General features: G+C 46.1%; 1 protein-coding gene across 1 annotated transcript; it reads left to right on the top strand.

The window, feature by feature from the left end:
* Nucleotides 1-2097: 2097 nt before the first annotated feature.
* Nucleotides 2098-16835, top strand: LOC125728619 (serine/threonine-protein kinase pim-1-like). The gene is made up of 6 exons (XM_049005512.1): nucleotides 2098-2196; nucleotides 6342-6676; nucleotides 15161-15365; nucleotides 15511-15555; nucleotides 15639-16017; nucleotides 16182-16835. The coding sequence occupies exons 1-6, from the start codon at nucleotides 2098-2100 to the stop codon at nucleotides 16397-16399; spliced, it is 1281 nt and encodes a 426-aa protein (XP_048861469.1). The 3' UTR covers nucleotides 16400-16835.
* The last annotated feature ends 402 nt before the right edge of the window (nucleotides 16836-17237 follow it).

Genomic DNA, 17237 nt, shown 5'->3' with positions numbered 1-17237 from the left:
TATTTTCTGATAATTATTATTAATTTCCCTTTGGCATAAATGCATTATTTTTTAATTGAACTGGGATTTTAGTTCCTTCACCTTTCTCTTTCTAGCTCGCTTTTCGGAGGGAAGTTAATGCCGTAGTTTTTATGAGCAGTCCGAAAATGCCGCTCCACATTTCCCTTCTTCGGAATAGCAATGGTAGACTGACAGATGAAACAAACGCACTTCGAATATGACCTTGTGGGGAAAAAATACTCCTCCTTTCATTCCGTATGGAAGTGGTAGGTTATTGGCTTCGCACTTGGTCCTGCTCCCCCATTCAGTTTTATACCCTCTCTTAAGTTTAGTAGAAATAAATTGGAGGCGACTCGGTTGCTTACTGGAGTTTTGCAGCAGCTGGCGCGGTTGATCGCGTCATCCTTCCTCTATTTTTTATGTCATGCGATCTACTCATTCTTTGCGATCGACCAGTAGATCGTGATCGATGTATTGGGCACCTCTGGTATAGAGAGAAAAAGCTTTTGTGCAAATAAGATAAATAACAAAAGGCTATTTAATTTGTTTATTAAAATGACAATGATATAGAGCTCTTCTATAGTAAAGGTAACCTTACAGTAAATAACTTCTGCTGTGATCTGACGCTATATAGAAAATGTAATAAAAAAAGATTAACTTGGCCTTCTGCGGGGGGGCACCCTAATATAATGATAGGGGAAACACTGCTGTCTGTCTGCCATAAAATAAATAAAATGTATAACACTGCACTTTTTAATACATTGTCTGGCAGAACAGACTGCAAAACTGTAGTCTCAATGGAAAGCTGGATGAAATTCCTAGGGTGGCGTAGTCAGCTGTCCACTGAGTCTACAGTTTTGTAGTTCGGTCTGTCGCAGTCTGGCGCAGTTGGCAGGATCATCGTCCTGAGAGCAGAGACGCGTGTTCAGTGTGAATGACTCTTCAGTTGTTTTTCTATTTTTAATTACCTTTTTATTCCTATCCATGTCTTTTTTTCCTTTTGTATGCTCATTATTTAGCCAGTACAGCTGTTTTTATTGTAGTCGAAAACAACAGTGAGTGCCAGTCACTGGCAAATCCCTTGGTTCCCGGTTCCACTCCATCTGTCCTCTGGTGGTCCCCTTGAGCTGTGGACCCCTTTCCAGTGTTCTGCAGCCAGATCCTCCTGAGCCGCACGGAAGCGGAAGTTGGCAAAGTGAGATGCGGCAGTAGGCCTATGCATGCAATTGACTGGAGTATGGAGAGTAAAGCCTTTCGTTTTCTTTAATAAAAGTTGTCCGTGTATTTTCTCATATGCGAGAACATCACAACTGCCACTGCACTTGTTGATGTGTAAGTGTGCCCTATTCAAACAATAAAGAGAAACTACATGCAGCACTGAAAAACTATTCCACAGCCAAAAAAAATTTAAACATTCTTTCTATATCAGAAGCTAGTCACTGACTGAAATTTCTATAAATCTTTATATAAACTGATAGCAATTAACCTAAGAGTGCATGCTTGGATTGTAGTATCTGCATGTACTGTGGAACTAAAAAGAATCATAATCAACATATATAATTATGTAAATGAAAAACAAATACGTTGCATTTTCCTTAATAGTTTTGCACGTTGCCATAATTTATATTTAATTTAAAGTATTGTAAGAGTAATTTGGTGTTGAGGGGGAAGAGGGTCTGCTTTGTTGGGGCTCGCGGATGGAGCGCGGGGGTGAGATGAGGTGACGGAGGAAATAAAAGGAGAGAGTTGGCGCGGGAGAGGGGAGAAGAAAAGCAGCGGGAAATGCGTAGCGCTGAGCGGAGCTATATATGTTCTTGTTATTTTAGATCAGGGGAGTAAATATATATATACATCCATATACAGTCTCCGGCCTCATTCCTAAATAAACCTCGAAGCCTAACGAACCCCAGTCAAGAAAAGAGCGTCACACTGGTGGCAGCGGTGGGATGGTTTCGTGGTTGTATTTTATTTTCGCCGTTTTGTGGATCTGCTCGAGTCTCGCCTATATTTCTTGCATACCCATCGATTCCCACGAGTTCGACAAGGAAAACTAAACGCTGCTCAGTTGCGTGTTTTCGCCCCGGTTGCCTTAACGAGATGCAACAGGACATACCGGATAACGAGGCGGCAGTGCCCGCAGCGCCGCAACAGCCCCAGCCGCTGCAGCAACAAGCCGGCGCAGACTACCGCTCGCAGGTACCGTTTCGAATCGACCTTCCTTCTCCTTTCACGGGAGACGGGACGGAGCCCTTCAGTGCCTGGATTCGGCGATTCGAGGTAGCGCTTGATGTTTTTCAAATCCATTCCGATAGGGCTAAGCTGCTCGGTGCTAAGCTCACCGGCTCTGCCTTTTCATACTGGCATAGCTTGCCACCTGATGTTAAGGACAATTATGAGCTAGCGAAAACTAGTTTAGCTGCTGTTTTTGGACGGCTGCCTTTCCTGACTACGTTTCAGGCGCATCTTAATGCAAGGCCCCGTAAACTGCAGGAACCTTTGGAGGTCTACGCTGCCGATTTAACTAACTTGGTAGCGGAGGCTTTTCCTCAATATGGCCGCGAGGCCCAGAGCTGGGAAGTTTTTCGCCGTTTTGTCTCGGGGTTAGAGCCGGCGCTGCAGTTAAAAATTCACGAGCATGGTGCTTTAACGTTGGAGGCTGCGCTTAAAGTGGCTACGCAATGCGAACGCGCGCGTATGGCTCTTAATATGACCTCCCCGGCCCCGGTACTGCCGGCTGACTTACAGTTACACGTTGGTTCTGTTACTGTCCCGGCTTTGGACGTGCCTAGCGCTCTCACTGACCTCAGAACGGAACTTCGTGATCTTTGGCAATTTTGCATGAACCAGAGGGATAGCGCGGTGGACAGGCTCTCACAGCAGGTTGCTGACCTCCAGCAAGGCATTGCCAGCCTTTCATGTGTTTGGAAGAACCATCAGCGTGACTTTGACGGTGCCAGCCTACCACATCACTCCTCCGTTCGGGGACGACTCCCGTCCAGGGAGACCTGCTGTCAGCTGTGCGGTGGCCCATCTCCTGCATCGCCCACCTACCGTCGGATTGAGCCAGGTCACGCACCTCCTCCCAGTCACGCCTCTTCGCCGCGTAGACGGCATGACTCTGGCCCCCGTGAGGACGAACACCGGCGCAGTTTTGAGCAGGTTTCCTGCCTTCCTGACCGACGCCGTCCAGTTCGCACCTCACCTCATTCATCCCCCTGGGGCCATCGCCCCTTAACTGCACGGTATACTGGTGGCAGAGTTGAGGGCCGGCAGTCAGCTTCACATTCCCCTGACACATGGTACAAACGACACAGGTCCCATTCGTCTCCCTCTCCCCCTCCACGGCACCATTCTGCCCAGGCCAACCACTGCTACCCAACACGTCGAGTACATTTCTCTCCGTCACGCCACCTTGATAACTCCACACACACACACACACACACTCAGGGAAACTCATAGAGGCTAGCATTGTGGACCGAATGCTAGTATCTGATGTTGACCAGGTCCATGCAGATTTTCCAACTGTCGCCAAGAGTGAACTGCCGACACCATTCATTTCAGTCACAATCGCAGGCATAGCATTCCATGCTCTGTTGGACACCGGCTCAGGCTTATCTCTTATTACACATGACTGCTTGAAGACCATACCTTCCTTAGCCTCACAGCCCATAGCCAAGCCATGTCTCATTGCTTCTTCCGTTACCGGTCATTTCCTGGATATGGTGGGTACGGTCACTGCCCCGTTACGGCTGGGTGGTCTGACCCTTACCCATGTATTTCATGTTGTGCGTGCCTCATGCCACCCTGTAATTATAGGTTGGGACTTTTTCAGTCAGCATGAAGCAACCGTCTCGGTGCCTGACGCACACCTCAAGTTATATGATACAGTTGTGTCCTTTGTGTCGCCCCAACAGCTCATTCCAATTCAATGCTCGGCTGTCATCGCCCATGGTATCACGGTGCCCCCTTTGTCGGAAATGGTAGTTTCAGTGTCAGTGATTAGTGACAGCCTGGCGACCCCTCAGTATGATTCTTATGTGGGGATCCTCGAACCTCAGCTTGCACCGACCACGACACTTGTGGTCGCTCGAACGTTAACATCCGTCACCCAAGGCCAGGGTATGGTCAGGGTAGTAAACCCCTCCCCGGCACCAGTTTCCTTGGCTCAAAACTGCCCTCTGGGGCTAGTATTCTCCATCACTGGCCGCCCACAGGATGAGTACACGCTGGTTTCAGCAGTTGATACTCAGGAGGCTCCTCATAACCCCCCACCACGGGTGGATCTGAATAAGACATGCCTTGAGGTTGAGGAAAGATCTCAACTGGAGGCTTTACTGGCCAAATATGCTGATATTTTTAGTGCCCATCCTTACGATTATGGTCGTACAGACTTGGTCCACCACAAAATTGATACTGGTACTGCTTCACCTATTAAGCTACGGCCGTATCGTACATCCCCAGGCACCCAGACTTTCCTTCAACAGGAGACACAGAAGCTCTTGGAGCAAGGTGTTATTGAAGAGTCTAATAGCCCGTGGTCCGCCCCAGTCGTACTAGTGCGGAAGAAAGATGGCACATACCGTTTCTGTGTGGACTATCGTCGCCTGAACGCGGTCACTATTAAAGACTCGCATCCTCTTCCACGTGTTGATGACACGCTGGATCGTGTAGCTGGTGCACGAATTTTTAGCACCATTGATCTGACAGCTGGCTATTGGCAAATACCTCTTGACCCCAAGGATAAGGAAAAAACGGCTTTTTCGACGGGCACTGGTTTATTCCAGTTTCGAGTTATGCCTATGGGGATTTCTAATGCTCCTCCGAGCTTTCAGAGGCTTATGGAGTTGGTGCTGCGTGGTTTGCACTGGAGCATTTGTCTGATTTATTTGGACGATATAATCGTCTACAGTGTCAGCTTTGATGAACACCTCAAGCACCTCCAGGAAGTCTTTGAACGATTTCGCACTGCGGGTCTGAAGCTTAAGCCATCTAAGTGTTGTTTGGCGCGCTCCTCCGTCACATTTTTGGGACATCGCGTGTCCAGTGCCGGAGTGGAGCCTGACCCCTCTAACACACACAAAGTGTCCACATGGCCAGTTCCTCACTCTGCCACCCACGTACGGGCGTTTCTGGGTCTCTGCTCTTACTACAGACGGTTCATCAAAGATTACGCTCATATTGCAGAACCCTTACATCACTTGACCCGTAAAGGGGTACCATTTGTATGGTGTGACAGGGCTGAGGAGGCTTTCCGGTCCCTGAAAGGGGCCCTGACGTCCCCACCTGTCATGGCTTTCCCGGATCTCTCAATACCATTCATTCTACATACGGATGCTTCCCATCATGCAATAGGCTCGGTCTTATGTCAGGTCATTGGCAGCACAGAACATGTCATCTCTTACGCCAGCCATGTACTCTCGGCCTCGGAGCGTAAATGGTCCACGTTCGACAGGGAGCTCTATGCAGTCCTGTGGTCTGTGCGGCACTTCCGTCACTATTTGGCTTATCATCCTTTTACAATTGTGACGGATCATAAGCCACTAGTTGGGCTAAAAAAAATTCCCCTAGATCACGACCCCACGGGCAGGCGAGCACGCTGGGCTGTGGAACTTGACCTCTATGATTGGGCAATTGTCCATCGTGCTGGTTCGAAACACCTTAACGCCGATGCTATGTCCCGCCGCCCTGCAGAGGTCCCCTTTGACATACCTTGTTCCCCGGATGCTTCCCACCCGACTTCCATTACAGTCGCCACTCAGACTTCTGCAGATTTTTCTACACTACAGCCGGGGGCTACACTGGTCGAGCCCATTGTCACCACGACCACACCTACTTCTCTGGGTTGTACATTGCCGTACGCCACTGCAAGCTTGGTGCAGATACACAGTGATCTGGAGTTGGGCAAACACCAACGAGATGATCCAGACCTGGCGGTTGTGGTTGCCTGGTTGGAAAATGGCACGAGACCCCCCCTGTGGCGTCTGCGAGCTGCTTCCCCGACATTGCGGAAACTGTGGTCGCAGTTTCCTCGTCTTTCTCTGTGTGATGGAATTTTATGCAGGCATCTCTATCGTCCATCTGGGCGTGCCGTCTGCCACCAGGGGGTTATACCGCGAGCCCTTGTTCCCAAGGTCCTATACCTGGTGCACGGTCATCCAGCGTCCGGTCATTTTAGTTATGCGAAATCGATTGACAAGGCAACGCGTTCCTTCTATTGGCCCTACATGTCATCTGACGTGGCTCGTCACTGCCAGTGCTGCGCAGCTTGTCAGTCCCGGCGTTCCCCAGTCCCTCGCTTGCAAGCCCCCCTTGTCTCCATTTCTCCAACCCACCCATTTCAGATTGTCGCCGCTGACCTAACAGAGCTACCGGTGTCCTCAAAAGGGTACCACTACGTGTTAGTCATGCTTGATCTCTACACGAAGTTTGTCAACCTGTATGCCCTGAAAGATCAAACGGCGATCACCGTGGCTCGTTGCATATTCGACCACTACCTTCCCCAACATGGGGTCCCAGAAGCTTTACATTCAGACCAGGGTCGTCAGTTCGAATCAGACCTCATAAAGCACCTCTGTAGCTTAATGTCCATCACAAAACTTCGGACATCTCCTTATCACGCGCAGTGTGATGGGGCGGTGGAGCGGCAGAACCGTGTGCTGAAGGATGAGCTATCGAAGTACCTTTTTGACTCCGGTAGGGATTGGGATGAACATTTACCCCAGGTAGCGCTGGCCTACAACACCACAACTCATTCATCCACAGGCTTTACTCCATTCTATCTGGCTCATGGCCGAGAGGCAAGGGTCCCTATTGATGCTTTTCAGAGACACAGTCCCTTGACCGCTGCCACACCTGGCACCCTTGCGGCATACGTGTCCTCTCTTCGTCGCCGTTTAAGCCAGGCTTATCGTGCAGCTTCAGCATTTAGGGATAAGGCTCAGGCCTCTCAACAGCAGCACTATGACCGACACATGAGGTACGCCCCATACAAGGCAGGGGATCTAGTGTTGGTTGATGATCCGGCGCATCGTCGCAACAAGCTTGCACCCCGCTGGGTTGGACCCTATGTAGTGTTACGCGCCATATCAGTCAGGGATGGACTACCCCCTGTTAATTTCCAAATTCGGAATCCCTCTCAGCCAAACAGCAAACCAAAGATTTTACATTACAACCGTCTTAAACCTTATCACACTGGCCCCAACTCTGTTCCTTCTGCTGACCCCCTCCCTACATTCACGTTAACCAGTCAGCCTGTTAAGTCAGGGCTTCATTGCCCTTTGTGGCCTGTGCCCTACCCCCGGTCACCACAATTGCCTACATCCCATCTATCGTCAGAGGGTACAACGATCCAAAACTCTTCCCCCATTGCTACACCAGACGCACATGGCCCTGGCCTGTCATCTGTTGCGCCACCTCCCTGCCTGATGCCGCCAGTACACCCCACGGGACCACACGAGGCCCCTGGATTGGACCCTGTACCTGACATATTTGCACCACCCCCGCATGCAACAGAAGTGTCGTCGGAGGGCGGGAACCTGATGTCTGCATCGCAGTCCTCGTTGACTCTTCCTCGCCGGAAGACCCGCCTGCCGGGCCACCTTCGTGATTTCCAGCTTTATTGATGGTCCTCAATACTCCGGACTGTGTTCTATCTGACTGTTTTGGAATTATATTTGGGGATTTCGCTTTGTCCATACTTTACCCCAGGGGAACGACACCACAGCCCTGGTTTTGGCTGATTCCTGTCAGGCTGTTCCTAGGAGTGCCAATACGGAAGTTCCTTGTACTGTCGCTACTTTATCCCTCTTGTCCTCCTTGGGTGAATGCATCTGTTGCAATGTTAGTTCTCTCCCTTGATTGTAATTTTTTTTTTGTTTGTTTGTTTGTTTTTTTTTTTTTTGAAATGAGGACATTTCTTTTTTGGGAAGGAGAGTATATGTAAGAGTAATTTGGTGTTGAGGGGGAAGAGGGTCTGCTTTGTTGGGGCTCGCGGATGGAGCGCGGGGGTGAGATGAGGTGACGGAGGAAATAAAAGGAGAGAGTTGGCGCGGGAGAGGGGAGAAGAAAAGCAGCGGGAAATGCGTAGCGCTGAGCGGAGCTATATATGTTCTTGTTATTTTAGATCAGGGGAGTAAATATATATATATATACATCCATATACAGTCTCCGGCCTCATTCCTAAATAAACCTCGAAGCCTAACGAACCCCAGTCAAGAAAAGAGCGTCACATTATGAAGCACCCAAGCAAAGTTAATGTTGAAATAATACTCAAGATTCTTACTGTAAGTCTTTACTCTGGCACAGTGGTGGATCTAGAAAATTTTACATGGGGTGGCAAGAGATTTTAACAGAGTGGCATGGAGGTTCAGTGAGAAACCGACTATCATTCAGAATCGTGGAGCTCAGGAGCATACTTACACTGAAAAAGTGACAATTTATCTAAGCATTTGGACTCTCATGGTTAAAACAATGCTGATTGTACTTTTCATTATCACTGACCAGTTGTTTTTCTTTGTTGTGCTGTGCAGCAGAACGTTTCACAAACATATCCAAATTAAGAGCCTTTGCACGCTGTCTGTCAGTTTGCACACACACACACACACACAAACAGTCAAATGAATTCATACCTGTATATATATCCATCCATCCATTTTCCAAACCGCTTATCCTACTGGGTCGCGGGAGGTCTGGAGCCTATCCCGGAAGCAATGGGCACGAGGCTGGGAACAACCCAGAATGGGGGGCCAGCCCATCGCAGGGCACACTCACACACCATGCACTCTCACATGCATTCCTACGGGCAATTTAGCAAGTCCAATTAGACTCAGCATGTTTTTAGACTGTGGGGGGAAACCGGAGTACCTGGAGGAAACCCCATGACGACATGGGGAGAACATGCAAACTCCACACACATGTGACCCAGGCGGAGATTCGAACCCTGGTCCCAGAGGTGTGAGGCAACAGTGCTAACTACTGCACCACCATGCCGCCCCTTCTGTATATATATATATATATATATATATAATCAGGAGTGATACTTTCACCACGAAATGTCACCCATGTGCACTGTGTCTTCGAGTAGTGAACCAGTTTTCAATATAATGGTTAAAAAGGCTCAAACCTTCAGTGCCTCGTTGTACCATCTCTACCAGTGTTTTTTTTCAACAGGGAAAATACAACATTTATGCTGGCCTTAGAAGCGCAACTTCAAAGAATAGCTGCCATGCTTCTGCCTAGCATGGCAGAGGGAGTAAAATGGTATGGGACTGCTTTGGTGCTGGTAAGGTGGGTGATTTACACAGAGTACAAGGTGCAATGAACCAGCAAGGTTACCGCTCTGTTTTACAACTCATGCCAGCCCCTGTGATCAGCACTTCTATCAAGCAGCAAGGCTGATTCAAAGCACACTGGTGAAAGATGAGGAATCCAGAGAACTGTCCTGCTTGACTGGCCTACAGAATCATCACATCTCCAGCCTATCAAGCTCATGTGAGACCAGCTTCACCGTGAGGTCAGAGAAAATACCAAGCCAGTCCCACCTCTGGGAATAGCAGGATTGAAATTTCCCCTAATATAGTCATAAACGGACAGCTCTAATGGCAAAGGACTGCAAAGCTGTAATTGCTGCAAATATAGTTTTCATAGAGTTTGATTAATTGAAACTTATTGCAATATTTATTATATCACAAAGCAGAAGGCAGCAGGGAAAAGTAAAAAAAGAATCACCCCAGATGGGACTTAAAACCACGATATCCAGCTCAGAAAGTCAGAGCCGTGGGCGTTTGGCCAGTGGGGCAACCGGCAGACCTGAGCTTACGACCGGGACACTTGACTCACAATGGAAGCTCAGCAAATTATAAACAAGCCTACAAAAGTGACATGAATGGATCTGTGTAATCTATGGTAAAATGCATGTTGGGGCCGAGACATTAACACTCACAGTCCATGAGAAGATGACATCCATCACTGGATCTCAGTCAAATGCGCTCATCGAGCTTCCGCTATGCCTTTGGCATTTAATGTTTGTACTTAGCTATAGAGTGGCAGAAACACAAATGAATGGGAAGTTCATTTGCATTACAGCAATACGTCACACATGACTATGTAAGGGAATAGATGAAACCCTGCATACATCACTATACCAGTGCAATTCAGTACAAAGTGCACTGACATTTTTCGTATGATTCCTGGTTTGTTTGGAAAATTTAGGTCCACCATCAGCTATGCATTTTATTTATGATGCACATTGATGACACTATTTGGCTGACACAATATCAGACTGAATTTATTTTATAATTTTAAAGGTTTAAATACAATTCTGGGTGTTGGACATCCTGTTAGCCTTAGAAATCTATAATGCTCCACCTCAAGAGAGAGTAAACGACTGCAGGGCATTACAAAGGTCCAGAATGGATTTTTCATTTACAGATGTCTTCTCTGGCTGTCGTGACCAGTATCTCACTCCGGACCAGTGGTGGATCTCGTACTCAGGCACAGAGAATGGGTCCTTCCGCCCAGTGGATCTCCTCAGCCACTGATTCCCTCCAAGCTGATGGGGTAACTATGGTTGGCAGAACTGGGGTTTGCTGTTCACTGTCATCCGCTTGACGTTGATGGACCACTTGCTGAGGCTGAGGATGGTGGTCTTTACGTATCTTCACTGTTAGGCCTCTGCACACCCATTTCTTTTGCTGACCTGTTGCACAGAAACATTTCATAGTAAACTGTAACATGATTACAGCAATTATTTCAATGTCGTTCAGTCAGTGAGAATCATTTACATAGTAGGGAGCAGATAAGCAAGAAGGGAGGTGGTGCTGCAGAATATGTAAAAGAAAATTTGCAGGCAATGGAGCTCACTGATAAAAATATAGCTAGAGAAGCTACAGCGCCCTCCACAATTATTGGCACCCCTTGTAAATATTTGTGAAAAGGGTTAGAAAAAATGTACATTTTTCTGAAGTAGCTTCATCTTACACTGAAAAAGTTAGGAAAATAATGCAATCATTGGTATAGAGTGTAAAGAGGAAGGGGCTGAGGACACACCCTTGAGGGGGTCCAGTGTTGTTGATCACAGTTGCTGATCTGGCTGTGCCTATCCTTACAATCTGTGGTCTATTGCTGAGGAAATTATGGACCCAACGGATGAGAGATGGGGATATGTTCAATTGAAGAAGCTTCTTGATCATCTGGTGGCGTTGAATGATAATAAAAGCGGAACTGGAGTTAATGAAGAGGACAGTAGCGAAGGTGCCTGGAGATTCAAGGTGTTGGAGAAGGGAGTGGAGGAGACATACTACAGTACCCTCTGTTCCGCTCTTCACCCAGGAGGCAAACTGGTATGAGTCCAGCTGCGGTCTGACAGCTGGCTGGATGATATGGAGTATAATTTTCTTTAGGCATTTCATTATTATCGATGTGAGTGCTACTGGCCGGTAATGATTTAGCTCAGAGGGACGAGGTTTCTTAGCACCCGGGACGATGGTAGAAGTTTTCCAAATTGTAGGAATGGTCACCAATCTATACGAGTTCCAGAAGATGGAATGAAGGATGGGAGCTAGTTCTGTGGCGAATAGCTTCAAAACTTTAGCTGGTACACGATCAGGCCCGGCGGCCTGGCCAGCTTTGCATCTGCTTAGCTGCTGCCTCACGTCCTCTACAGTAAAGGGAGGGTTTGTAGGATTGTCAGAGGGAAGGTCATTGAGCAGCTCCTCACAGACAGCAGAGTAGTCCTGCTTATCGAACATTGTATAGAAGGAGTTTAAGGAGTCAGCAAAAGTTGTAAGATCAGTGCCTATGGGATGAAGGCCATGGTAGGGTATTTGACCAGTGAGTAACCAAAAGGCCTGTTTGGTGTTCATTGTACTGAACTCCTGCTCCAGTCTATTCTTATATTTGAGTTTGGCATTGATTATCTCATTCTTTACTTGTCTACTGAGTGACTGGACAGACGACCAGTCCTTGCATAGAAATTCTTTGTGTTTTTCCTTCAAGCTGTGCTTAACATGGGAAGTGATACTGGGTTTGTAGGTAGGATATCTCCAGACAGTACTGGTGGGAATAGTGGAATAAATACAAACTTGATGTAGTCTGTAATTACAGAAACTTTATGGTTTTGATCACCCTGGAAAATGTCCCAATCTGTACATGCAAGTGAACCTTATAGTCATTCAATTGCCCCCTCCGACCAGAGGGTGGCCAGGTGCACATGCGGTTTAATGCGCTTCAGTTCTGGTTTGCAGTGAGGTAGCAGGAGGACAACATTGTGGTCAGAGTGGCCAAGTGGAGGATGTACACGCGCGATGAAGGCGTCAGAGATCTTACTGTATCATAAGTCCAGAGTATTAAGCTTCTTAGTCCACATACTGATAAAAAGATGGCAAAACAGCGTTAAGATTACAGTTTTTATAATCACTTGCAGTAAACTCCGGGGCGTCGCGATATCTTGCCATCATGGAGCTGGCGTCCTCACACACTAGCTCCGCCGCTGCCTTGGTGTTGGCGCTTGGTGGAATGTAGACACAGCTAATTACTACAGTAGGGAATTCCCACGGAAGGTAGAAGGGGCGTACAGATAGAATCAGCATCTCTGTCAGGTGTACAAACAATGCGGTGTACTTTAATATTCGTGTACCACCGCTCGTTGACAAAGATGCCGACCCTACCACCCCACTTCTTACCTGACTGAGACGTCCTGTCAGTCCGCCAGATCATAAAATTGGAGAGAATAACCAGATTTGATTGGAGAGAATAACCTGAGTCTGAGATGGTGTCATCAAGCCAGGTTTCAGTCAGGGCAATAACATAGGTGATACAGCTCCACCCGACACTTGGCATGCAATAAGTCCATTTTATTCTGGAGTGAACATACATTGGCCAGTAGGATGGGGAATAGCGGTGGTCTGAAGGGTCGCCTCCCCAGTCTGGAGCGTACACCTCCTCACCTACCTCTTTTACTCAGGCGAAACTCCAGAGGAAGAGCAACTGCCGGCCATGAGGTGATAGACGACCGCAGTTGGAGAAGCTCCCCTCTACTGTAGGTGAGTGGATTGTGGCCATTACCCATGATTGGCTGAATTCATGTTGCTATGTGCATATCTTGTTACAGCAATTAGGCGCGCTGCTGCATTGACTGGCCGTTTTCTTTAGTGCCCCAGAAGACATACTAAGAGAGAGGGGATGAACATGAAGCTCCCCCCAAACACGATAATTTATATTTTATGAATTTAACGCTATCGTGCATTTAAAACACACAAATAGTTAAAATCAGCAGTTACAGATTATTAAAAACAAACATCCTTTCCAGCAGGAAGGACAGTGCCCTAGCGCCCCCAACTGGTCAGCCTTGGCTGTCCTCTCCTAGTTCTGAGAGATATGGCAAAATATTTTTTTTTATATCAATGGATGCCGATAATTATTACAGTATAATTCCAATCAGAATTTCTTATTCAGCGGTATGATTCAGGTATGCACCGGCTTCACCTTTAAATTTCATATGTGCAATAACTGTACGTTCGTTGTTTGTTGGGGGTGGGGACACTTTATATTTTTACATTTTTAAATAAAAATGTATGATTATCTATAGTGAGTAATTTTTACACTTTCATTAAGCTAGATCCATCCATCCATCCATCCATTTTCCAAACCGCTTACCCTACTGGGTCGCGGGGGGTCCGGAGCCTATCCCGGAAGCAATGGGCCAGAGGCAGGGAACAACCCAGGATGGGGGGCCAGCCCATTGCAGGGCACACTCACACACCATTCACTCTCACTCACAAATAGTGAGTAAATAGTGACTCTGTCCTTATATTCATGTAATAAATATACAAATGGAATTATATGGTAATCTGCCTGAGACATAAAGAAGGAAAAAGACAATATTAAAGACCAGCCGCATATAATGATCAATTTCACCCAGACAAACATGATCATTACAAGTGGTTTCCAGTGTATTTCCATTCAGCAGAATACGACTGGCTTTCGGTGATCTGTTCACTTTTCTCCTCCTCGGTCATTTTTGTTAATTATTCTCCCAAACCAGATAAACTGTTTATGACTGAGCCAGAAACATTAGACTGCTTTTAGTATGTGATGGGTTTAACAGTTTAGGCCACTTTAAAAAAAAATGGTTCTCGTCCCCTCCCGACCCGCCAAAATGCCTCCGACCCGAATTTTTTTATTTTTTTTATTTCATAAAAATCGCATGGAAAATGCCCAAGAATGATGAAATTTGAATTTCCCGCGCATTCCACATCGACGATTGATCCACATTGTCTAATCCTAGTCTTGGAATGGTTTCATGAACCTAAATTTGTCTCTACCTGAGATGGGCTGGTGCAAAGATTTAAATCTGGGGAAGTGATGTGGTACATGTTCTTAAGTACTTGTTTGTAGAGTTGCATTTCCTTGTTCAACCATTCAGGTTCCTGTATTTTGTAAATTCCTCGTGTTTTAACATGTTTTAATACACTTTCTTTCTAGATATATATTTTAAAATCTTGGTTGTTCATTTAGAATGGGAATGACAAACAGAATATTAGTTTCAAATAGTATCATTTTTATATTCACGAATGAAACATCAACATAAAGTATCCAAATCAATAGTTGGGAAGGCATTTATGAAATACACATGGATCAAGGAATTTACATTCTTGTATTTTCCTACATTTAATATATTTGAAACGCAACAAACTGGAAGAACTGAGGAGGCGTACTAAGTAGGTCTGCTCTCTTCGGTATGTATTTTCAAATATGTATTTTCTTACATATTTGAAAGTCCAAACAGTCAATCAAAATTTGTAAAAAAAAAGGGCCTCGCAAAGGTTGGACGACTGGCTTTGATAGTTCATGAAAATTACACATAACTTATTTATTATTAAGAAAGCAATGTAAATCTTTTTAATAAGGCTTGCTGCAAGAAAAGATGTAAACAATGTACTGGACCTATATATTAAACAAATAAATTAAAGCAATAATTAATTCATTAATTGATAAAAATTGCCACTGAATGTTTTTTGTAAACAAACATGTACCCAAATTGATTCAATATTGTGGCTGCTTTGATTCTGAACCTGAGCCTATTCTGACTGTAGCATGTAATAGGCACACTAAAGATAATACTGAATGAACAGACCAAGTTCAGGGTAGGCATGCAGTAAAGAAATATTAATGCACGGTATTTAAAGTTAGTAGTGAAGTTTCTGCAACTGTGTTATCGTATAGAAAATGCTGTGTGGACTCTTTCTGAAGTGTACCTGCTTAATGTTGTAGAACATTTGGAGGACCTGTACCACCAGGGGGAGCTACTGGGAGAGGGTGGTTATGGAGCCGTGTATGCCGGCACTCGCAAGGCCGATGGCTTCCCAGTAAGTCTCCAAATGGTGAAGTCATGACATGCATAGCTATATCTCTCCAGAGATCCCTTTTATTATACCTGTTAGATGCAGCTGTAAAAGCCTATGTTTTCTCAATATATACTACACTAAATTTGTAATTTTTTTTTCCCTCTAGGTGGCCATCAAACATGCCCGAAAGGATGACGAGGAGCTAGAACTGGTAAGTGTTTTCATTCATGGAGCTTGGTTTATTTGCAAGAATTTCTGCCTTAATATATGTACACCCTGCCCTCCCATTCATAGCCTGGACTTGACGGGCCCATCCCATTGGAAGTGGCGCTAATGATGCTCGTCAGCCATGAGTCATCTTGTGCCAACGTGCTGAAGCTCATGGACTGGTTCAGTGGACCAGAAGATTACATTATGATCCTGGAAAGGCCGGATCCATGCCAGGATCTGTACGAATTCTGCGATAGCAAAGGGGGCTACCTCTCAGAAGATGTTGCAAGGCACGTGCTGGTCCAGGTGCTCCAGGCTTTGCGTCACTGCCAGGATTCAGGCGTCTTCCATCGCGACCTCAAAACAGAGAATCTGTTAATCAGGACGGACACTTTGGAGATTAAACTAATTGATTTTGGCTGTGGAGACAAATGGAAGGACACCCCCTATGTGGAATATTCAGGTCAGTAAGGGAGGCTAATTAAAAACCTGTCAAACTAACCCCTGTTTTTAACAGCAAGTAGCAGGTAACCTGGACCTGTGATAACTCCCTGCAGTGGAGTTGGATGTGTATTCTTCGGTCCTAACCTAACTCATTGCAGTAAGTCATTTGCCTTGTTATTTCAGGAACAGAGGACTTTGCTCCCCCAGAGCTGTTCCTGAGTGGGGAGTACCTAGCTGGCCCCACCACGGTCTGGTCTGTAGGCCTCACACTTTATGAGCTAGTGTGCGGCTACTTGCCCTTCCGCAACAAGAGGGCAATCATCTCAGGCTGCCTGATATTCCCCTCATGGGTCTCTCCTGGTGAGCTGCTTACTTTTTGTCCCACGACTAGAGTCTCCTGACAGGGAGTGTTCTTTTTCTGACTAACTCTCTGACTCTGCCAATCTATTCTCCAACAGACTGCTGCAGTCTGATTCGCCGGTGCCTGAGGCGTAAGGTGGCGGATAGGCTGACATTGGAGGAGATTCAGGTCCATCCATGGCTGCAGCAGACGTGACTGCTGACCTGAAGGTCAAACAAGAAAATATTGTTTTGTTAACCTTCTGTAATCATGATCATCTTAAATAATGCGCAACTGTCAAATAAAAGATTTACTTTCACAAATGCTCTATATAGGTGTTTCTCATTTGTTCTGATTTCTTGGTAACAGTGGTTAGTTGATGCACAATATCCTGGTTCCCCGAATATCCAAGTCATATCATAATGATTTGACCTGAATTAAAACAATGGTTGGGCCAGAGGGAATCCAGACATCTTGGGGTGATACGTGTTCGATACCTTACTTCGGATGAACATGATTGATTGAGAGTCGGAGTCTGTTATATTTTACAAGTAGAACCTTTGCTGAGCACCACATTCTGTAACAGCTACAATGATTTGCACAACAATGGCTTTGCACCTGCCTTAGAGCCAAGGTCATTCTTGCTGCAAACACCTTCATTCTGTCTCTCATGCTTGGCCTCAATGTCTTAAAGGTTGTGTAAGCTAAAGCTAATGTTGCTATGCATAAGAAACACTAAGTGTTAATAATTCTGTACTTGTCTGGAAAGAGATTATATCACATGATTTCACCACACCAGCCTCTGTTTCTCATTTGGTCAGCACATTTCATCAGAACAATTCTCTGCATAGCTTAGCATTTGCTATATCATGCTGAGCAGAAGGATGTCACACTTCTGC

This window comes from Brienomyrus brachyistius, unplaced genomic scaffold (assembly GCF_023856365.1).
Source record: "Brienomyrus brachyistius isolate T26 unplaced genomic scaffold, BBRACH_0.4 scaffold355, whole genome shotgun sequence".
Classification (NCBI taxonomy): domain Eukaryota; kingdom Metazoa; phylum Chordata; class Actinopteri; order Osteoglossiformes; family Mormyridae; genus Brienomyrus; species Brienomyrus brachyistius.
Note: the sequence above shows the minus strand (reverse complement) of the source record. Positions and strands in the feature narration are given on the sequence as shown.